Source organism: Carcharodon carcharias, chromosome X, assembly GCF_017639515.1.
Source record: "Carcharodon carcharias isolate sCarCar2 chromosome X, sCarCar2.pri, whole genome shotgun sequence".
NCBI lineage: Eukaryota > Metazoa > Chordata > Chondrichthyes > Lamniformes > Lamnidae > Carcharodon > Carcharodon carcharias.
Genome location: NC_054507.1, coordinates 19,002,466 through 19,026,829, shown reverse-complemented (window position 1 = coordinate 19,026,829; position 24,364 = coordinate 19,002,466). Strand labels below are relative to the sequence as shown.

Genomic DNA, 24,364 nt, shown 5'->3' with positions numbered 1-24,364 from the left:
TCTGGCCATCGCCGATTGGCCCAGGGTTGTGTCCAATAACCATGGCAATCGCTTCTGACACAATTTCTCCTCCAATAGGAGAGCCAGAGATTTTGCTATATTCCATGCAGCCGCTAACGGGAGCACATTTGCCGCGGGGCAAACAAGATTGGACAGCGGTTTCTGAGAATTTCCCCCTCCTCCCTTTCTCCAGTTAATCCAAACTTTTCTAAAGTTGGGAGCTAAAACTTAAAAAAAATGTCCAGCCGCTCGTTCCGCTCCCGAACCCACTTCAGCAGCCAGTCTTACACCCCTGGCGCGACCATTCAACGGTCGAGCCGAGCGGTCTTGGGCATGGGGGCCGGCCAGCGATTGGCCGCTTTACCCCTGGGCAAAATCTCCCTCGAGAACCCCAGCTTCGAAGGCGGCCAGGCTTTCCAGGAGCTTCGTATCCAAGAGAAGGAACAGATCAAAGGGTTAAATAACCAGTTCGCTCGTTTCATCGACAAGGTAAGAGCAAAAACTAGCAAAATATTAAACTTAAATATAAACAGTAACAAGATATTCAACTATGAAATATAAAGCATTTTCAAAGTATTGAACTAGCTGATAAAGCATTATTTTAAAATATTAAAGTGTTATGTGTCTGAAACCTTTCAAACATTGTAAATGGTTACGTAAACACTGAAACCAGACACCTTTAAAACGAGGTCGCCCCAGGGCTAATGCACCTTGTGTATAACAGTACGAGGACTCTCCTTAACGGTGCAGGTGGAACAATGAAGCATCAAAGGAACAAATTGAACTTCACAGCAGAGTGCGAGTTAAGCAGTTTAATGGGATTCTTTTCGTGTAATTCCAAGCTGTCCCGTTCTTTTGCAACATCTGACCGTTTGGATTTAAAGATGAGGGCCAAATTATTATAAGAAAAGGAGGCTGACCGGGTTAGGGAGGGGAAAGTTGCTTAGACCCTTTCCTTGCGAAATATAACAAATTTTACTTTGGTCATTTCAACTTAAGGACTTAGGGATCTTAAAACAAAAATCTCATTATCCCAGTACCATTTGAAATTATTGACTTATTCTTTCGTCCTGTTGTTCTATATTAAAACAAATTTCTGGTGTTTTGACAGTTAAATAGGGAGTTTCCGGATCATTTTATATATATATATATTTGCAGTTTGTGACCAACTATATTACCTTTTTGCATTGGTGCTGATATAGCGCAATGGAGACCTGTTGGGCTTGAAAGTGTCACAAAAAAGTGCGATATTGGATGGGCAACCCGTTAGAAGCACCGTCTGATATTTAATTCCACTGACTGCAATGGAACTAAATGTCAGGCTCCCTTTATGACAGGCAAACCCATCCGATATCGCCCGTTTTGCGCCATCGCCCGAGACATCTATTATTTTGTAATTGAAACAGAAAACGCTGGAAAAACTCAGCAGGTGTGGCAGCATCTGTGGAGAGAGAAACCAGAGTTAACGCTTCGAGTCTATATGACTCTTCTTTGTAATATTTTACTCCACCTACCCTGGAATGCAAGCGGGTTTAAAAAAAATCTGTATTCTATAAAATGTTCTAAGTTCCCGCATGAAAAGCGTGTTTTAAGTACCCGTGTGGTGACTGTCTTTCTAAACTCCCCAGTGTATTTGTTTGTGTTTCAAGGTGCGGACATTGGAACAACGCAACAAGCAATTGGAAATGCACTGGAAGCTGCTGCAGGAGAAAGGTGTGCGCAGTTCCAACATTGACAGCGTATTCCAAGTTTATTCCAACAACCTCAGGCAGCAGATCGATGCCTTGGCCCAGGAGAAAATTCGCCTGCAAGCCGAGCTGGAGGGCATGCAGGGGCTGGTGGAAGACTACAAAACCAAGTACGCGCAGATGTTCAAAAATGCCCTTTGAATTTTTTACAGGGGGAGGGTGAAATTCCTCTGTGCGGTATTTTGCGCATGAGAAAATGAGCTAATTTGGTTGGACTAGAATAGGCGTGAATTTTAGCGATAGGGAGAGAAGCACCAATTTGACTGCAGAAGTTGTATGTAATATAAGTTATGTTTTACGTTAATATAAGTTATAACTGTGTTAACATGTTCCCATGAAATTCCTCTGGCTGCTGTTTAAGCAAACCTGCAAACTTTTATAAGTTTAACTTGTTTTAAAGTAGGGGGACAAGGGAATTGCATATACATGTGTTAACACACATTATCTCTCTCAGTGTGATTCCAATGCATTTGTGTGGATTGGACACAGAATCGGTAGTAGAACTGCAGACAGAGACAACCCAACAGAGTGCAAAGTGATCTCAGGTCACACTGTCACTGTCATTACCACTGAGATTTCCTTAAGGGCTCTTCCGATTGGCCACTGGAACTATGTTGGATGATCAGCGCAAATACAGCTCAGGGTTTCTGCTCTTCATTCACAAGGGCTCTCAGAACACTACCCGCAGCTAAAACAAAAGAGGTGGTTGAGTTAAGCGCAAAGACATTTTGTAAGGTAATTGAGGCTTTATTGGTTTCAACGCCCAGAGGTCTTGCCAAACCAACACCAGCTACAATCCTTTTGGCAAAAGGACCTGACAGGAGATTTTTTATATATACTAAGCAGTAAGTTATGATCTGGAATGCAGTACTTAAACAAATGTAGATTAATCATAACTTTCAAAAGGTGGAATGGATATATACTTGAAAAGGGGAAAAATTGCTGGACAATGGGGAAAGAGCAAAGGAGTGGAGTTAATTGGATAGCTCTTTCAAAGAGCCAGCACAGGCACAATGGGCCAAGTGGCCTCCTGTGCTCTATGATTCCGTGGGAACACCACTTTTTATAGCAGTATGAAAAATGGGGCTAGTAGACCTGCTGCATCTAACTGAGCAGTGACTCCACTACAAACAATAGCAGAACTTCGCTGACAGAGTTCCCCTTTAATTCACTTTCTCACTGGTTTGTCTGAGGAATTATCTTCGAGCTGAAGACTTGGACAGTATTCTTTGAACAGCAAGCTCAAATGATTTGGCTTATTTAAAAAAAAAATTCAGAAACTCTGTACAAAACAAAGATTAAACCAAACTGAGCTCCCCATTAATATTTTAGATCTGGAAATGTGCATGCAGCTGAGGTCAGTCCAGAGAAACTAGAATATCCCGAGCTTTACAGTGCGATGTGTTTGAAGCAATGAGCCAACGCCTCTGAGCCTCACAGATTCTAAGCTGTGCATACACACAGCTGTATAGCGGCCTACAAGGTACCATGCAGGCTTTTTTAGGCAAAAATATTTAAAAGCACCATGCACTGAAAGCACAGCGACAAAATCTTACAGGCAACGTTCATGTGAATCCCACTCCTAACAGCAGCAGCAGCAGCAGCAGCAGCAGCCCCCCCCCCCCCCCCCCCCCCCCCCCCCCCACCCCCCACCCCCAGCCCCGAGTGAAGACTGGAATGTGGTTTCTTAACATTGGGTTAACATCCAGAGAGGAATGATGGGCAGCTCTGTGGACCAATGTTAGGACTGGGTCCCAGACAGCTCTAGTAAGTAGAGACCAGATAAAATGTTGGTGGAACTCCTTAGCTTTGTTTGCACTCCACTGAGGAGAAGATACTTAAAAGATTAAAAACCATAGGGAAAGCAGCAGAAAACCACCTCATCTACTCTTACCTAGTAAGTAGCTCAGGAATCTCATGTGGGGTGCTTGAATTAGAATGTGCCGCAGGGACAAAACATAATGGACAGGTGGACTTTGCAAACAGTATTGTTATGGCACCATTACCATCAACCTTCAATGTAAGAAAGCTCCCTTCACAGCCTCAAATTCACAAAGTACTTCACAGATAATGAAGCACTTTGGAAGTCTATTCACTGTTGTAGTGTCGGGGAAGGTGACAGTAAATTTACGTACAGCAAGATCCCACAAACAGCAGTGCAATAACTGACCAGATCATCTGTTTTTCATGATTTTGGTTGAGGGATAAAAATTGATCAGGGCATTGGGAGATGCAACAATAAATAGGAGAAAGTTTATGAAACATTATGAGGCAATTTGTCTTCCAGACATAAACATATGACTAGTAAAGTTGCATATAAGTTGCTTGTAATGCTTAATCTTTGTACAGTTAATTCCATTGGACACAAGTCTGGGCTTGTTGACTCTTATGTTTCACTTGGCATACCATTCTTCCTGAAACATGATAGGATTCTACTGTTCTAACTGTTTAAAGAAAGAAAAGGGGTGCATTTATATACCACCTTTCACATCCCAAGGATGTGCCAAAATGCTTCACTGCAAAATAAGTGTGTTATGGAAGTGTAGTCACTGTTGTCATGTAGGGGAATGCAGCAACTAATCCACAGCACCAAATATGTCTGATTTGACTATTAACCACCAAAGTTTTGAAGAGGCTTTTAAACCTTTCTTGGTGGTTCAGTCACCTAAATACATTGTCCAGTGCAGACTGAAATTATACAGATCAAAAGGCTCCCATATTTGATTCTCAGTTTGTGCCTAATTAGCTGATCTCAGCCAAGGTGGTGAATGCGATACTATGAAAAGCCTGGATTAGGGAGGGGAGACCAAAAACTCAAAGGTTCCCAACCCATCTAATGAACACTTTGCTCACTTGGAGTCAAAACACCAGAGTGGGACTAGTGGGGACAAATTAGCTGCTCCTGTGTTCAAATTCTGTGTAACATTACGGCATAGTGTGCATGTAAGGATGGGGTCAGGATCGAGCTTGGCTGTGCTACTTTCTAGATCAAATAGTCAGCCCACACTCACTGCCTCGATTCACAGGTGAAATATGGCCACTGGAGGCTGCCTGACTGAACCACACCTCAGCATGAGTCAGCAGAGAAATGGGAGGTGGGGGGTGGTGACAGGAAAAGGTTTGATTCACTTTGATGAGCAGAAGGAGATAATATATTCACGTGAGCATTTGATGCCATGCTGGACTTGAGTTTAGACATGCTAAATTCAAAGAGCACTCTTAAAGGTTTTGAGGTCTGTTGACTCCAGCAAGGTGTGAACTCCCATTCTCGCTTGTGCAGAATCTAGCTTCTTATGTGGTATACCGATCTTGGAGTGCTTCAATAGCAATAATCATGCTTATTAAAATATTGACTTTCAATTTGTTCAATATTGTAACCCAAAGTGAGAAGCTATGGGGGTAATTGTAACCGAGAGATTGATGGTATTGGATTGGTCGCCCGTTTGATATCCTCCTGACTTTATTATCTTCATCCGCCTGATCCCATTGGTTGGTCTCTGGGTGAATTGGGGTTAAAATTAGTGTAGAAGACTTGAAGGACTTTAAGCTCCTTGTAGATCCTTTATATTGATAAGTTTGTTTGGTTCTCCGTACCAACCCCCATGCCCCAGCTCTACCGCTGCCATGTATCCAAAGGCAATGACTCATACTGGGCGTGCAGCCCTTATCTCTACCTTGCCCAGAGTGATTATTCTTCATACACCAGCCTAGTCAGTTTATTGTTTGCCTGGGGAGGGGCATCAGTGCTGTTCATTCCTAGCCCTGCCCTTTGTGTTCACACGTGCTTTACAACAGGAGCCATTATGTGGTAATCAGGTTGAAGGAACTGTTTTGTTTGATTTCTTCTTGTTCCTAAGCCCAGGGGCCCTGAAGCACATTGCAAAACAGTCCCATTACTTGTTCAGCTGAGATAGGAATCAAACACAGTACTTTCCTGCTCTGTTTTGGCCCAGTTCCCATGTACACATAGTCTGTAATATTTTTTGAAATAAGTTATAATTTCTTTTAGCATTACTTCTATATCAACACCCCTCAAAGGAGAGTTCTGTGAGCAGGCAGCAAATAAAGTTAACTGGAGTAGTTCAGCTATCTTTCAACACACCTGTCAATATGTGCACCTGGACAACCCAAGGATTAGCTTTGAAATCTTTCCCCTCAATAGGACACTACGCCCAAAGCAATTTACTTCAGTAGATCTGTAGCCAGTTCTGATAGCCCCCAGTTGCAGACAATAGGTGCGTTAATTCTCCTTGGAAGCAGATAGGTTAATGGGTCTGCATAAAAAGTTTTTGGCTATTTTGTAGTGGTGATCTGCCCAAGGCCAGGTTCTCTGCTGTTTTTCTCTTTACTTCATAGTCTTATGCTTTCCTCTTCAGTTGCTCATAGGCATCTCCTATTTTTAATATTACTAGGGTAAAGAATATGTGAAACAAAAATAAAAATACCTGGAAAAACTCAGCAGGTCTGACAGCATCTGCGGAGAGGAACACAATTAACATTTCAGGTCCATATGACTCTTCATCAGAACTAAGGAAAAATAGAAAAGAGGTGAAATATAAGCTGGTAGAGGGGGTGAGACAGGTAGAGCTGGATAGGGGGTCAGTGATAGGTGGGGGCCAGGAAGAGATTGCCAAAGTTGTCATAGACAAAAGGACAAAAGGGTATTGACAGTGGTGATATTAGCTAAAGGATGTGCTAATGGTGACATTATAAATAAATGATAATAAAGAGATGTCCTTGATGTGCATATAGATTTCAAGGGACAGAAATTTGACTTGGCAGGCAGCGGCGGTTGGGAAGCTGACTGCTGCCCGTGATCGAGGCTGGAAGGCATTTTCATGTTGGCAGGCCAATTAAGCGTGAAATGTGAGCAGCAGCACGAGTGCTGCCTGGTTTGGGGGGGTGGGGGGGCTGGCGAGCGGGGAACTTCATGCGAGTGAGCGCTTCGTAATCTCCCTGAGGCACAGAGCTGCCTCAGGGAGATGAAGCATTTTCAAAAAAAAGTGAAGATTTGAAAAATGTTATGAAACATGTCCCCTCGTGTGACAGAGGGGTCATGCTATAGGTGGAATTTTAAGAAAATTATTTTTATTTTTATTATCCACTTCTACCTGTCCCACCCCCCTTAAACAGCTTATATTTCCCCTTATTTCTATTTTTCCTTAGTTCTGATGAAGAGTCATACGGACTCGAAATGTTAACTTTCTTCCTCTCCGCAGATGCTGTCAGACCTGCTGAGCTTTTCCAGGTATTTTTCGTCCTGCCCGTGAATGAGGTTTCCAAAAAAAATTGCAAAGGCTCCTTGGCCTTTTCACCTGCCCGCCAACCTTATGGTTGGATGGGCAGTGGAAAATTTAAGTTATTTGATACTTTAATAGCATTAACAGGTCTTATAATTGTCGGCGGGCACGCTACCAATTTTATATATTTATAAAAGAATATATGAGGTGGTTTCCCCTTCCCTTCCTTGTGTGCTTAAAGGAAACACAAGTCCCATTCCCAAAGGAACATCTGCCTGTAAGTAGCCGGTGTTCCTCGAGATTCTAGCTCTTCTGCCATCACCACCAGAAATTCACTGGTGTTTAAAATAAATGAGAGCTGATTTTAACTGTTACTGGGACAGCACTGGCCTGAAAATGCTGTTGGATCACTCACTGCCAAATTTATGCTAGTGCTCTGACTGACACCATCTTGGATAGGGGCCCCAGCTGGGTGTTTAGAATGCCGTGTGTTTTGAGTGGGAGGCCACTTGCAATAGGCAGATCAATGTCTCCTGACATACATCAGACCCTGACTGTAATTTTAAGGTGGAAGTGGACAGAGCGCATATGACACAAGCTCCATCCATTTGTACCAGGCATTAAGGGGCCTAACCAGTGGTCCTTAAAGAGAGAAGCAGGTGACCAAAAGCTTGGTCAAATAATATAGGTTTTAAGGAACATCTTAAAAGAAGAGAGAGAGATGGAGAGATTTAGGGATCTCAAGTTAATCACAATATCAATCTTATCAACTTCACCCCTGCTCTTCCTCCTCTCTTGGGTTATTGTAAACTGATTATTTGCATACTGTAATTCCCCTTTAAGGAAATAGAAATTTCCATTTCGCTTTTATCTCTACCCGCACCCCCCGCCCCTCCCCCTTGGTAAAAGGAAGAAAGCTGATTAACTTGATTTCCTGAGCACTCACTCATTAACTGATTGTATAGCTGCCATCTGCTTAGTGCCTTTTTTTATACGTGGAAGGGTAGCTGTCCATGAGAATGAGAGAAAGCAGATTTAAAGTTCAACTTCCATTCGACTTATGAAGTCTTTTCAATTCTCTTTGCTACTGTCCCAAAGGCGCTTGACTTAGGTGGAGATACTGTTTCACTGGCACTGGTATCTCACTCAAGTGGCTATTCTTCATAGGCAAGCTTAGACAGCATGTGTCAGCAATCTACCTAACTGTGGGATGGTGGTACCTCCTTGTCATTGTCCGAGTCTCATCCTGTTCTCGAGGGGCATTCATATACATTTGCTTCCTGATTGGGAGGGAGAAATTGGAGGTGTCACCAGACTAGGAGCCAACATAGGTCAGCAAGCACCAGGGGATGTGTGGAATGGGACTTGATGCAAGTTTGATTTCTGCCACTTCCGAGCCAAGGTTAGCTGATTTGGCACAGACCACTGGTTGAAGGCAGGAGCTGGTCTACATGGCTAAGCTTCAACATGGTGCTCAAGAGTTCTTTATAATGATATTTGCTATTTCTTATTTAGATGAGCTAAGTATGTTAGTGAACAACCCCTAAGTTTATCTTCCCCTTAAGATTGATCATTTTAATGATATCCTTTGGAATGCAATAAATTATATAATGCCCTTTTATAATCCCCGGAACTGATTAAATGCTTTACAACCAACAAGTTACTTTGAAGGGCAATTATGGTTGTTTTGTAGGCAAATGCTGCAGCTAATTTGTGCACCGCAGTGTCTCATAAAGACCATGAGATGAATGGCCAGTTAATCTGTTTGGTATTACAGATTGGCTATTCTTTATCTGAAAACCGAACACATCCAAAAACTGCACTTTTATTTGAACCTCATCGACTATTAGCACAGGAAGTCTAGTTGTTTGTCTGCACTGTTTACCTTGTGATTTTTGTGGTGAACATGTCAAAAAGAAACTTATTACACATACCCTTTATTTATTATTCTGTGATGCATCTTACTTTTCTCGCCATTTTATTTACTTTAGACTATAGTTTAGCATAGCTTAGGCTATTGTAATGTAAGTTTATATGCAGTGTCCAAAAACCAAAATTATCTGAAATCCGAAATGCAATCAGCCCTGAGGGTTAAAGGATAAAGGATATAAAGTTAAAGGATAAAGATGTTGGTCAGGATACTGAGGAGTACTCACCTGCTCTTCTTTAAATCGTGCAATGGGCTATTTTACATCCACCTGAGAGATCAGACAATTTGGAATTCGAAGTCTCATCTGAAAGACAGTGCCCCCAACAGTGCAGTGCTCCCTCAGAACTGCACTGGAGTGTCAGCCTAGATTATGAGCTCATGTCGCTGGAGTGGAACTTAAACCACAGCCTTTGGACTCAGAGGCAAGTGTGTTATCTACCCAGCCACAGCTGATGCACTATCACATATTTCTCAAAACCACTCATGTGGTTTAATTTGCTACAGCCATGGACTGGTTGACCCCATTCTCATCAAGCTGAACAACTGCATTGAAACCAAGCAGAAAGGAATTTTGTGTGAGCATGTTAACCCTTACATGATCAAAATAATTCAAATGCCCCATGACACATGAACAAACGCCAAAATGACGACATAAGATAAAGCACCACTGAACTGGCCATGTAATTATTGACTGATGGTTAGCAGTCTAGTGTCAGTTAGTAACTGCTGTTGTGGACTCCTATCTACAAGCCCTGGCACTTCAGCATGCCCCCAGAGCACCATAAATTCCAAAGTATAAAGGGCAATCTCAAAGAACAAATAAGTGGCTTTGCACAGAGTGTATTAATTTATCATTTAACTAGCCCTGACAAACACTTGTAGAAAGACATGGACGTATAGGACTTATGGGGTTGTGAATCTTTGGAATTCTCTACAGTACTCCAGAGGTCTGTGGATGCTCAATCAATGTTCAAGAGTGGGGTAGATAGATTTTTGGGCACTAAAAGGGATATGGGGAAAGAGCAAGCAAGTGAAGTTGAGGCTGAAGCTCAGCCATTTTAATATTAAATGGCAGAGCAGGCTTGGGGCTCATATAATGATAAAAGCAAAATACTTCGGATGCTGGGAATCTGAAATAAAAACAAAATGCTGGAAAAACTCAGCAGGCCTAGCAGCGTCTGTGGAGAGAGAAGCAGAGTTAACGTTTCGAGTCCAAGAGGCATATAGCCTGCTCTTTATGAAATTAATTTTGCTTGCAATCACACAAGAGCAGAAAGGACCAACTTAGCCAATTCAACAGAAATCCTGGATTGAATCTGGGATCGTCCTGGTGTGTATAGCTCCATTGCCTTGCCAAATGATGCATTGCACCACTGGGGAGCTGGTGTTCAAAGTTAAAAACAAACTCTTTGACTGTTGTGAACAAGCAGAGTGTGATAAGTTAGAAGTTAAACAACAACAACAAGAACGTATATTTATGTAATGCCTTTAACATAATAAAACATCCCAAGGCACTTCACAGGAACATCTTAAAACTAAATATGACACTGACCCACATAAGGAGATATTAGGTCCGATGATCAAAAGCTTGGTCAAAGAGGTAAGTTTTAAGGAGTGTCTTAAAGGAAGAAAGTGAGGTACAGACCCAGAGAGGTGTAGGGAGGAAACTCCAGAGCTCAGGGCCTAGACAACTTAAGGCACGGCCGCCAATGGTGGAGCAGTAAAAATCATGAACGCACAAGAGGTCAGAATTAGAGGAGTGCAGATATCTTGGAGGGTTGGAGGAGATTATAGAGATAGAGAAGGGCAAAGCAACAGAGGGATTTGAGGACAAGGATGAGAATTTTAAAATCAAGACCAGGAGTCAATGTAAGACCATAAGACATAGGAGCAGAAATTAGGCCATTCGGCCCATCGAGTCTGCTCCACCATTCAATCATGGCTGATAAGTTTCTCAACCCCATTCTCCCGCCTTCTCCCTGTAACCTTTGATCCCCTTACCAATCAAGAACCTATTTATCTCGGTCAGAAGTGATAAGTGAATGGGACTTGGGACATTTACAATTTAGGGCATTAATATTCAGTGTTGATAATTTCGCTATCAGTAGCATACAATTTTGAAATCAAAAATTTATAAAATTTTATAAATAACATACTACTTTATTTTATAAAAATGTTGTAGTGTGCCAGTTATGTCAAAAAATGCAAGCATAAAATACATTTATATCCTGAGGTGTTTGAAAGATTTTACAGCCTATGCTGAATGACCTTTACTGTGTTACAGTTAACCATGTAGTCTCCAAATTTGGAATTTGGGTTCCTGTGGGCTTTTTTTTTTATTCATTCATGGGATGTGCATGTTGCTGGCTAGGCCAGCATTTATTGCTCATCCCTAATTGTCCTTGTGGTGAGCTGCCTTCTTGAACTGCTGCAGTCCCTGTGGTGTAGGTACACCCACAGTGCTGTTAGGGAGATAATTCCAGGATTTTGACCCAGCAACAGTGAAGAAACGGCGATATTGTTTCAAGTCAGGGTGGTTTGTGGCTCGATGAGGAGCTTCCAGGTGGTGGTGTTCCCATGTGTCTGCTGCCCTTGTCCTTCTAGTTGGTAGTTGTTGTGGGTTTGGAAGATGCTGTCTAAGGAGGCTTGGTGAGTTTCTGCAGTGCATCTTGTAGATGGTACACACTGTGCATCGGTGGTGGAGGGGGTGAACGTTTGTGGATGCAGTGCCAATCAAGCGGGCTGCTTTGTCCTGGATGGTGTTGAACTTCCTGAGTGTTGTTGGAGCTGCACTCATCCAGGCATGAGGAGAGTATTCCATCACACTCCTGACTTGTGCCTTGTAGAAGGTGGACAGGCTTTGGGGAGTCAGGAGGTGAGTTACTTGCCACAGGATTCCTAGCCTCTGACCTGCTCTTGTAGCCATAGTATTTATATGGCTGATCCAGTTCAGTTTCTGGTCAATGGTAAACACCCCCCCCCTCCCCACTCCCACCGGATGTTGATAGTGTGGGATTCAGCGATGGTAATGCCATTGAACGTTAAGGGGCGATGCTTAGATTCTCCCTTGTTGGAGATGGTCATTTCTGGGACTTGGGTGGCATGAATGTTACTTGCCACTTGTCACCCCAAGCCTAGATATTGTCCAGGTCTTGCTGCAATTGGACATGGACTGCTTCAGTATCTGAGGAGTCGCGAATGGTGCTGAACATTGTGCAATCATCAGCGAACATCCCCACTTCTGACCTTATGATGAAAGGAAGGTCACTGATGAAGCAGCTGAGGATGGTTGGGTCAAGGACACTACCCTGAGGAACTTCTGTAATGATGTCCTGGAATTGAGATGATTGACCTCCAACAACCACAACCATCTTCCTTTGTGCTAGATCTGACTCCAACCAGTGGAGAGTTTTCCCCCTGATTCCCATTGACTCCAGTTTTGCTAGAGCTCCTTGATACTACACTTAGTCAAATGCTGCGTTGATGTCAAGGGCAGTCAATCTCACCTTGAAGATATTAAGAACAGCTTGGATTTATATAGTGCCTTTAACATAGCTAAAATTTGTAAAGGCCCATCATTAACAGACAATTTTACACTGCAAACTTCCTCTAGAAAGGGAAATGGTGTTGGGCTGTAGCCTAAGGTACAGGACACCACTGAGATTAGATTGATTGGGGCACATATCGAGAAGCAGTGGCTTGGATTTTAAAACCCTGAAGCTGGTAAACTTGTAGGAGGGTATTTACCATCAGTGCACTCTGTAAATGTGATTTCAAAAGTGATTAAACATGGTTCATGATTTTTGTAACTTCTATTGAGAAATACTTTGCAGGTCTGGAATGCCCTTCCTGAGAGTGTGGTGGAGGCAGATTCAATTATGACTTACAAAGGGAATGGGATAATTAGCTGAAGAGGGAACATTTGCAGGGCTACAGTTAGTTGGTTAGGCCACAGCTGGAATTTTGTGTACAGTTCTGGTCACCACATTACAGGAAGGACATAATCACCCTGGAGAGAATGCCAGGGCTTGAAAATTGCAGCTATGAGGAGAGATTGGATAGGTTAGGGTTGTTTTACTTAGAACAGAGGAGGCTAAGGGGTGACCTAATTGAGGTGTACAAAATTATGAGGGGCCTAGATAGGTAGACAGGAAATATTTGTTTCCCCTAGCTGAGGGGTCAGTTACCAGGGGACATAGATTTAAGGTGATTGGTAGAAGGATTAAAGGGGACATGAGGAAAACCTTTTTCACCCAGAGGGTGGCGGGGGTCTGGAATTCACTGCCTAAGTTGGTGGTTGAAGCTGAAATGCTCAACTCATTTAAAAGGTGACTGGATCTGCACCTGAAGTGCTGTAACCGGCAAGGCTATGGACCAGGTGCTGGAAAGTGGGATTAAAATAAGTGGCTAGTTTCTTTTTTCTCTTTTTTGGCCAGTGCAAACACAATGGGCTGAATGGCCTCTTTATGCACCATAACTTTTCTATGGTTCAATGGGGCAAGGGCATGGGAGTGTGTTGAGCTGAGTTGGCCTCCTTCTGTGCTGTAACCATTCTATGATTCTACAGTTAATAACTTGGAAATTCTACAGTCAGGTCTTCCAAGCAATCATTTATGATGATGTTTATCTTTGTTCTGAAGGTATGAAGATGAAATCAACTTGCGTACCGAGAGGGAGAACGAATTTGTAATGATCAAGAAGGTGAGTTCAAGCTAAACGCCAATCCTCATCTCTGCTGCTTTAGTGGGAAATGTACTGTAAATGGGAACCCCATAGCTTGAGCTCCATTTGAGCCAAGTTAACTGATTTCAGTCAAGGTGCCGCAATGGTACTTAGGTGTGTGTGGGCACGTCCGTCCATCCATCCATCTGTCCTGACAACCGACTGATTTCCTCCCCACCTCCCACCACCAAACCCCACAGTTGAATACCTGCTGACACACGGGAGGGATTTTTGGCTGGGGGGTAGGGGTGGCGGGGGGCTGGTATTTTCAGCAGCTGGGTGCAGAAGGTGAGGTGAGGACCCTTTACACTGGATTCCCATCCATTTCTATGGTTGGCAGATTTTCCTGGCATCACCCATGCACATGCTGCAGGTGCATCCTCACAAATGGACGGAGAGGGGTGTTTAAATAAGACAACAATAATGGCATAGCATCAGGGTTTATTGCCTCCTCAGATATGTGGGTTGTAACTTGCACCTCATTATAGTAGATTTATCCAGCACTGCTAGGTGTTGGGAAATGTGAAAAAGGCTTCAGTGGGCATAGCAGACACTTTAATGGAGAGAGAGATGGAATTTTCTTGTTTGAGTTAAGGTTACTGCTGGATGAACAGTGGGGACTTTGTCTGGCCCTTTAAGTTGCTGCAGGCGTTGGAGATCCTGTTGCTATTTTCCACATACCCACCTCTTCCCAACCCCACCACAAGCCTGGGGATAAGCTTAGTCACAGTCGACAATGCCTCTGGGAATCTGCCGAAAACAAGTAAATTAAGCTGACCCTAGAACATTCACCGGTGTCAAGGCTGAGCCCATTGGGTGGGCACGTATCCTACCATGCCACACCTACACCAATGAAGGAAATATAAGCATATATTGTAAAGAACAGTCACAATGGCATGGCACTAGAAATGTCTGGCCATTATGAAACTGGTTTTCAAACAGGGCAAGCATTTTCAAAAGAAGAGGGGTGAAAATTGGAGAAAAAGAATGAAAACCAATGGAGACTATTCAAAATCCTCCACCCAACCCCCACGCCCAACCCTGTATAACTCCTATACTTTACCCTTCTCTTTTTCTTTGCCTTGTAGGATGTTGATGAAAGCTATCTCAACAAGGTGGACCTGGAGGCTAAGCTTGAGAGTCTTACTGATGAAATTAATTTCCTGAAGGACATATTTGAAGAGGTAAGGAACAAATTGTGTTATAGAAGATAAGGACATAAAGAGTTTTCACAGGGAATGCTCCATTTTCAACAGGTAAGTTCAGGAACCCAGAAGGAGAGGAAGGTGTGATTAGGTGCTCTCCCTCTTCTAGGGCAATGCTGCCATTTCGCAAGTTTGTACTAAACTAACACTGGTGCATTAGCACCAACAGAAGTGACCTTTATCACAATATTTTCCAGTTAGCCTGATTGACGCAACTCTCACATGGTGTACAATACAAATATGGTCTGCTTTTATGTTTTTATTTAAACACGAGTTGTAACTGTTAAGTGGCATTGCTAAACTGAAGTAAATCTGCTTGTTTTCCTACCCAGGAAATCCATGAGCTGCAGGCCCAGATGAAGAATACTGCTATTACTCTGGAGGTTGACACCAGCCGTAAACTGGACCTTTCCAGCATCCTCGATGATGTCCGATCTCAATATGAAGGAATGGTAGTTAAAATTCGCCAAGACACTATGAGCTCATGGGAAGGCAAGGTAATGCTTGGCATACTCTGTCAAAGAGTATCTCCAATTGGAAAGTAGGCATCAGCACTGGCATCAGTGAGCGGCCTTCTAGGATGTTTTGATTCACAAAAAGAAAAAGACAATCTTAGTATCTTGTGTAGACATAAATATTGACGAATAATATGGGGAGAATCTCCTACACGCACATTTGTACTTATTGCTAATGTCCTGCAGTGTAATTTCAACCAACTTTTCAGTTAAATCTCACCTATTGTACAGCACAGAAGGAGACCATTCAGCCCATTTTGCCTGGGCGAGAGTTTAGAAAGGGCGATGCAATTAATTCCACTCCCCTGCTCCTTCCCCAAACCCAATTCCTTATATACAATTCCCCTTTTGAAAGTTACTATTGAATCTGCTTCCACTACCCTTTCAGGTAGTGCATTCCAGATCACAACAGGTTGTGAAAATTCTCCTTGTTTCCCTTCTGGCTCTTTTATCCTAAATTTGTGTCCTCTATAACTTTAATCAACAGGCAGAGTGAGTACACTCAAAAATCCCAAATGAGAAATTCCATTCTGCACTCAGGTCAACCTTTGCGCTCAAATTATGGACTGGATAAATTTGACCCCCCCTTAGAAGATCAGTTTATACCCCAATTCATTTTTATTTGAAGGTATGAGACTGGTGATTAATAGTCATTTCAAGTGCTTGTTCGTTTCAACATAAGGCCCTTCATAAATGTAACTAACTGCTCTGTAATTTTGCGGGAGTTATCCAACTTTCCACCGGCACTCTGGTAGAAGACTGCTCTGATCCCCCCAGAGTAATTGCTGAGTCCTCACATAACCCAGGTCTGTGTGATTTCCCTATGGATTGCAGCACTGATATCCTTACTGCTAGGTGAATCACATTATGCTTGATAAATCCCTTTCCATTTCAAAGTTTTCGAGAATGTCGCAAAGCTACTTGTCTTGAAAATGTCGAACCTCACATATTGAATCAATTCTTTAATTTGTTTATAAGTTATATTTGTGGCCCTGAATTTTGGTCTCCCCTTACCCCACTGCCTCCCCCACCCACCCACCTTCCCTCCCAGCAGGTAGAAAACATCATCTCTATGTCCAGTTTATGGAATCCTTACATAATCTTAATGGTCTCTATCGGATCACCCCCTCAGCCTCCCTTTTATATAGAAAAGAGACCTAGCCTCTTCAGTCTTTGCTAATGTGTATACACTCTCCGTTTGTAAATTATTTCCCACAATCAGATCTCTGTGCATTCCTCAGTTTTATCTTCGTCATACATTCCAAAACAAAAGCCTCCTGATTTTCCTCCTCCCCCACCTACTCCTTTCTGGACTATGGGCCTTGGCCATTCCCTCAAGTTTCTCAATAAAGAAGAAAAGTAACTAAGAGAAACACTAGGACAGATAAAAAGGGCAAACACAGCTACAATTTAGAAGTCAACAGATAATGCAAGTCCATCTTTATCTGCAAAGAGTGAATTATGTTGATGTTTGGGAGTAGACCCTCTGTTGAAACTGTCAGCACAATGGCCACCTTTATTGAAGGGAGGTTTGGGCATCTTTAAAGAACGATTATGAATTTTACCTTAAAATTGATTCTCCATTTTAGTTCAACGATATGAAGAAAAATTCTGGGAAACATGCAGATGAGCTCCGTGTTAGGAAGACTGAGATTTCTGACATGCAAAGACAAGCTGGACGCCTAAACGCTGAAATCCAGGCTCTGAACAAACAAGTAAGATTGTTCTTCAGAAAATCAAAATTCTTAAGTCATTGCTTTTTCTTCGTTGTAAATGCCACCACCCCCATAAATTTTTTTCATTTATACTTTCATGGGTGTGACGTCATTGGTTAGGCCAACATTTATTGACCCATCCCTAATTGCCCTTGAGAAGGTGGTGGTGAGCTGCCTTCTTGAACTGCTGCAATCCATGTGTTGTAGGTACACCCACAGTGCTGTTAGGGAGGGAGTTCCAGGAATTTGACCCAACGACAGGGAAGGAACGGTGATATATTTCCAAGTCAGGAGGGTGAGTGACTTGGAGGGAAATTGCAGATGGTGGTGTTCCCATGTGTCTGCTGCCTTTGTCTTTCTAGGCGGTAGAGGTCACAGGTTTGGAGCCTTGGTGAGTTTCTGCAGTGCATCTTGTAAATGGTACACACTGTTCATCGTGATGGAGGGAGTGGATGTTGAAGGTGGTCGTTGAGGTGCCAATCTAGCAGGCTGCTTTGTCCTAGATGGTGTCAAGCTTCTTTAGTGCTGTTGGAGCTGTACTCATCCAGGCAAATGGAGAATATTCCATCACATTCCTGACTTGTGCCTCACGGACAGGCTTTGGAGAGTTAGGAGGTGAGTTACTTGCCACTGAATTCCCAGCCTCTGACCTGCTCTTGTGGCCACAATATTTATATAGCTGGTCCTGTTCAGTTTCTGGTCAATGGTAACTCCCAGGAATTCCCACTCCTCTTCTCCTAGAAGTGTTGACTTTCTGGTTCCACAAGTGCCAACTGCCCTCCAGTACCTCAGTCAAGTGGCCAAGTTTCATGTCTGGCCTTACTTACAAGGGTTATTTTGATGACCATCTCGATTGGTTTGAAGTCAATGGGGTGTATATGCGGGTGGCCGATCCGTTACCACTCATTTTCCACGAAGTCAGCCCTACACCCTTTGTAATAGGGGCTTCTGAGCAACAAAGCAGGAATGAGAGCCCTGGCTGATTGTCCCTTCTCTGATCTTGGGCTGCTGTACCATTCTGAGGACAGCTGACTCAGCACAGACTGCAGACTGAGCCTGGAGCCTTCCTGATTTGTGTGGCTCAGTTCCACACTGCCTGGTGAATTTAGAAATGGAGCAAATTGACCAGGGAGGAAGGAAGAGCCAAGTTAAGACATTTCTAACATTATACATAGGGAATTGTGATACTTGTGTTCACTGTCAGTGAATATGGCACTTTGAATCCATGAAAACAATCTTGAATTTAAAAGCAGAAAATGTCGGTGCTAACTTCCAGTTTATATTTAATAATGTGAAATATGTGCTTACAAGGAGAAAGGGGAACTTGCAACTTAAGCTAGCCTGGGCTGCTCTGGTGTCACTCCAACTGACTAACTAAGAGGGCATTGGCAGAGACAAGTCAGTGATAGCTCAAGGAATGGGAGTGGAGGATTACAGCCAATTAAGTACTTTTTGAAGTCCAATCACTGTTGTAATGTAGGAAACACAGCAAACAATATGCACACAGCAAACTCCCTCAAACAGCAATCTGTGTTTGTGATGTTAATTGAAGGATAAATATTGGCCAGGACACCAGGAAGAACTCCCCTACTCTTCTTCAAAGTAGTACATAGGATCTTTTACATCTATCTGGGAGGGTGGACAAGGCCTCAGTTTAACAGCTCATCTGAAAGATGGCCCTCCAATGGTGAAGCATTCCTTTAATACTGTGCTGCCATATCAGCCTTGATCTTGGTGCTCAGGTCCGAGAATAGCCCTTGAACCTACAACCTTCTGACTCAGAGGCAAGCATGCTACCAACTGAGTCCCATGACTCAGAAAAGGATTCCTGTTGCTTTCTGAATGTGCAAATTAGAACTAGTTGCAAAGGTGTTTGTTTTGTTAAAATGGTGCATGTACATTAGTGAATTGAAGGGCTTTCTCTCTACAATGCTAATTATCAGTTTGGAACAAGGAAACAAGATGAGGGTATTCAGCCCCTTGAGTCTGTTGTATGCAAACAGGAGGAGGCCTTTCAGCTCCTTGAGTTTGTTCTGCCACTCAAAAAGATTATGGTTGGTCTATATCTTGACTCCATCTACTGCTTTGGTTCCAGAACCTTTGCCCAACAAAAAATCTATCAATCTCAGTTCTGAAATTTTTAATTGAATCCACAGCCTCATTAGCTTTTGAGAGAAAGAGTTCCAGATTCCCACTCCCCTTTGTGTGAGGAAGTGCTTCCTGTCATCACCCCTGAATGGCCTGACTCTAATTTTAAGGCTGTGCCCCCTTGTTCTGAACTCTACCACTGCACCACCCCCCCTCCACCCCCCGGAGGAAGTAGGTTCTCTCTACTGTATTAAAATCCTAAGTTGTGGCCTGGTTTATTTAGCACTGACAGTTTCTCATATGTTACAGAAAGAGCAGCTGGAGGCAGCAATCGCAGAAGCAGAGGAACGTGGGGAGCTGGCCCTTATGGAAGCTAAAAAACGCATTGCCGAATTACAGGAGGTCGTAGATAATGCTAACAAGGAAATGATCCGCCAGGTCCGAGAGTATCAGGATCTGATGAACACTAAACTTGCCCTGGACATTGAAATTGCCACTTACAAAAAACTGCTTGAAGGAGAAGAGAACAGGTTAGTACATTGAGTCTTGGTCTGAATGAGTTCAATAAGTTTGGCTGTTTTCTAGAGGGCTATGTTCATGGATGCACAAAAAAAGGGTTCTAGTTAAGGGTATCTTTTGAGGGTGTTGTGCAATGTGGCCCCTAGGAGGAAGAGAGAGAGAGAGATTTGGTGAGAGTCCTGTTGGGTTTCTGGTGTCGGTCCAGTGGAACCCATCATAAGGTGGCCAAGGACTTGGTTGCATTTGGCCTCTGCCATTTCCAGTTCTTCCTGGGAAGCCTTGTAGCTTGTTGGGGACACAACTTCTGCCCACTGCATACAAAGCAGGGGCGTGGGTGAGGAGTGCAAAGCTCTCAGGGGGCAGAGCCAGGGTTATGGACTCTCTAAGCCAAGATTTCCCACTCCTCTGGCTCAGTTGGGACCCAGCATTGGGCTGAAGACCACTACCCTGAGTGAAATGAGATACACTAGCTTCCAGGTGGTTGTAAGTGGGTCACACCGGGGAGCCCCGACAGAAGGAAGAACCTGGATCTCAAAACAATAAGACAAATAGTTTTTTGGACCTGTCCACCTGGACATGGCTGATATCTTGATGTTTCAGGCAGTAGGAGGGGACAACCTCCTTCCCCCACCTCCCCCCTCCAATTCCATAATCAGCACATGTCAGATCTTCCAGGTTGCATGGAACAAGTGGGCATGGGCGATATGTTTGTCATGGCACGTGTGCCTGCCAGCCCGATGCAAACTTGCTGCTGGTATCCCAGCCTAAAGCTATTCCGATCCTGTGTCTTACTACTTGTATATGTTGATGGGGGTGGGTGGGGGGCAGTACATGTTTAACTGTTACAGCGTGATGCATCTTTAACAATATAAACAAATCAGAGTGCTGGCACGTGTTTTCACAAGATTGGGAGGCTCACTTGTCCGTCAGCTATTTGAATGCAGCTTGAATTCTGCAGCAATGTAAAATCTGCCACACCAACAGCTTTGGGCGTGACTGAAACAGCTCCCACTGCAATGCAAGAGCGGGGACAAATGCTAAATGATTTTTATTCCCCTGGATGAGTTCGCTTGGGTTTTAGTTGAAGCAGCTCAGGTATGCTACTACTAACACTGCCTCGCATTTGTATAATACTTTTAATGTAGATATACATGGTGAGGTGCATGAGAGGGCACTAAGTTCGAACTAATTTTGATTCTTGTTAACGAGTGTCTAGTTTTGACTCTTAACCTAGACATTGTTCATTTTCCAGAACAAAAAGAAGTACCAGTCCCTCTCTAACATAGGAACAGGAGGCCATTCAGCCCATTGAGTCTAGTCTGTTATTCAAGTCAATCATGGCTGATCTGTATCTCAATCCCACTTACTCGCCTGAGTTCCACATCCCTTGATAGCATTGCCTAATGAAAATCTATCATCTCATTTGTAAAAGCTCCAATTGTCCCCCAGCATCCATTGTCTTTTGGGGAAGAGTTCCAGATTTCCATGACCCATTTGTGTGGAAAATGTGCTTCCTGATCTACCTCTGAAATGCCCTAGCTCTAATTTGAAGATTATGCCGCCTCACTTCTGGTTTTCCCACTGGAGAAAATAGTTTCTCTGTATCTAACCTAATAAATATTTATAAGATTGATGGTATTGATCTCTCAATCTCCTCTCTTAAAGAGAATACAAGCCAAGTTGATGCAACCTCTCCTAATAATTTAATCCTCAAAGCTGTGTGTGTGTGTGTGCATGCACATGTGTGTGTATGTGCGTGCACATGTGTGTGTGTGTGTGTGTGCGTGCACATGTGTGTGTGTGTGTGTGCGTGCACATGTGTGTGTGTGCGCGCGTGCGTTTGGTCGTGTTCAGTCCATTAACTGTTATTCTCTGACTTTTAGGTTATCAACACCAGTGAATGTGACCTATCACCAATCAATCAAAAGTAAGAGAACTCCTCAGTTATTTAAATTACAAAATCTGATCATTTTGTGCAAAACAAGATACATTTGGCAAGGCATGGCAGTGAGTCCTAAGAACGCAATCATTCTCTTCCCTGTAGCCTGGGCTGGGATGAGGTATTACATGGGATGCGGGGTTGGGGACAGGTAGGGGGGGTGTCTTTGTGCTCCTAGGTCAGAAAGTGGTGGCGGAAGGTCCCAAATTAACCTTTGCCCTTTTTTGATTAACCAGTAACCCACCCTTCCCACCCTGCCACTGGACAGTGCTCAAATCCAGACAACAGGGAGCAGTTTTACATTTGGGTGATATCAAATTGGTCATCCATTAGACACCCTGCCCAAATTTACTTTGCATTGACTTCAATGGACAGGAAACTAGGCCACAATCTATAATTTTCAAACCAAAGTTAAAATTAACCCCACCAAGTAGAGAATATCAAGCTTGGCTATTATGTACCCCACCCCCCCGCTGATCCCAAAGTAAAATAGCTTGTTTGCATTCACTTATGGGGTCACATACAAAGAGTTGCCACTCTGGCCAGGTATGGAATACTATTTGTAGAACTGTACCACCCCTGCCTTGCATATGCTAAGGCCTTGAGGAAAATCACTGTGAAAATTGGAGTGTAGAGAGAGACAAGCGACAGCAGAAGCAGAAGATGGTGTAAAAATATGAAAGCCTGGATATCCTGAAGGATAAGGCATTATTGTATCTATACAGCTATGGGCCTGTGCATGGCCATTTTGGATGTTTTGCCATGATAGATTCAGCATGATCCATGGGATAAAACATCTCTTGCTTTGTTGATGTGCTGAATATTTTTATTTGGGATGTGAACCCTGCCAAAGGCATGTTAATTATCCTCTAGCCCAGTGGTGCACCGAATATAGCCAGGAACTCTTGGTGGCCTGCCTTCCCTTGGCTGTGGTGCTCTCCTATTCACCCCTGGACCTCTGCGAATGGCCTGCCCAGCTGTAGGATGCCAGCTAACAGTGACCCAATACTATTTCATGGCCTTTCACTTGCTCCATAGCAAGAGAATACTATGACAACAACTACAACAAGAACAACTTGCATTTATATAGCACCGTTAACATAATAAAACATCCCAAGGCACCTAACAGTGTCATTAAACAAAATTTTACACTGAGCCACATAAGGCGATATTAGGACAGATGGCCAAAAGCATGATCAAAGAGGTAAGCTTTAAAGAGTGTCTTAAAGGAGGAGAGGTTTAGGAAGGGAATTCCAGAGCTTAGGGCCTATGCAGCTGAAGGCATGGCTGTCAGTCGTGCAAAAGTGAAAATCAGGGATGTGCATGATGACAGAATTGGAGGAACACAGATCTTGAAGGGTTGTAGGGCTGGCGAATTTTACAGAGATGGCAAGGGATGAGGCCATGGAGGAATTTTGAAAGGATAGATGAGAATTTTAAGCAGGGAGGAAGGGCTATCCCACCTTCCATACACCACATGAAAAAAGTCCTATTGTCAATGGAGCAGTTGGTCTGATCATCTGATTTTTCTTTTTCTTTTTCTGCTGTTTTGAGAAAGTATTGGCCCTCACCTGGTAACTGCCCATAGCACCTTGTTTGGGCTGATCATGACCAGAGCCTGAGTCCCTTCATTTACTCCTGTTGTGGTATCCTTTAGTGTAGAACCTGGAGTAAGACATTGGTTGTGATTGACCCTTAAGTCAGTTATGTTGCACAGATCTGATGGACCTAGAAGAGTCAATTTGTCTCCATGCCCCTCTGATACAGTTGCAGATGTTTGCACCACACCAGTGTTTAATGTTGGTCACAGGTTACTGCTCAATATAATAAAAAGGTAGATGAGGAAAGTCGTGCTTTCCAGTGCAATTGTTGCTCCTTCTCTTTCCTCACATGTTAAAATCTGTAACCATTTGGCAGGTTTTGGATTTCCGCAGTTACAGGTCGAAAGTTTGAGCCGTAGTGGGCTGGAAACAAGCGGAGTGACCAAATCCCTTATCGTCAAGACGATTGAAACCAAGGATGGCAAGACACTCTCTGAGTCCCCCTTTTATCCAAGAAAATGAAGTATTTGTGTTATACAGAAAGATATGTCTGATCATTTCAGTCATTTTTAACTTTTGAGTTTCAAATTTTGCTGGTTAAAATGTACCTCAAGACCTCATTGATAAGGAATTATGAAGGATTTTGTCCCATTCTTGATACCAAGTGTGAAATAAAACTTGATAATACATTACATATGTGTTTACTGTTTTGAGTAGTTTTACAATTAACTTGCATCAGAGCTTAGACGTCTTTGCTGCCATTTACAAAATTAATAGATTTGCACATTCGGCAATAAGCAATCTCTTATGAATTTTCTCAAACAAATTGGTCTGGTTCCCAAGTGACATAGTTCTTGTCTCCAAGTTATAAAAACCATGGAGCGGCACTGGAGAAGATACAAAAGAAGATTCAAAAGGATGGGAACAGAACTGAGAGGATATGCTAATTATGAAAGATCTTGTTTTATGAAATGATCTCATAATCAGTGATCCTCTGGGAAAGAGTGATCATAATATGGTAGAATTTCACATTACATTCAAGAGTGACACACCAGTCCAAAACTACAGTCTTAAACTTAAATAAAGCTAATTACATAGGTTTGAGGGGTGAGTTGGCTAAGATAGATTGGAAAATTAAATTAAAAGATGTGACAGTAGATAAGCAATGGCGAACAGTTAAAGAAATATTTCACAGTTCTCAA

At 43.0% G+C, this 24,364-nt stretch overlaps 1 protein-coding gene across 1 annotated transcript; it reads left to right on the top strand.

Moving 5' to 3' along the window:
* The first annotated feature begins 122 nt into the window (after nt 1–122).
* LOC121273229 (keratin, type II cytoskeletal 8-like) lies at nt 123–23,854 on the top strand. Its single transcript, XM_041180244.1, has 9 exons — nt 123–489; nt 1,650–1,858; nt 13,559–13,619; nt 14,729–14,824; nt 15,178–15,342; nt 16,950–17,075; nt 19,473–19,693; nt 21,566–21,609; nt 23,539–23,854. Exons 1-9 carry the CDS (start codon nt 238–240, stop codon nt 23,682–23,684), a joined length of 1,320 nt encoding a protein of 439 aa, XP_041036178.1. The 5' UTR covers nt 123–237; the 3' UTR covers nt 23,685–23,854.
* Nucleotides 23,855–24,364: the final 510 nt, after the last annotated feature.

Bases quoted from the DNA above. Each gene is read 5' to 3' on its own strand.
- LOC121273229 (XM_041180244.1), top strand. From the start codon at position 238: ATGTCCAGCCGCTCGTTCCGCTCCCGAACCCACTTCAGCAGCCAGTCT. The intron at 14,825-15,177 runs GTAAGGAACAAA...TTTCCTACCCAG, and splicing joins TGAAGGACATATTTGAAGAG to GAAATCCATGAGCTGCAGGC. The intron at 15,343-16,949 runs GTAATGCTTGGC...TCTCCATTTTAG, and splicing joins TGAGCTCATGGGAAGGCAAG to TTCAACGATATGAAGAAAAA.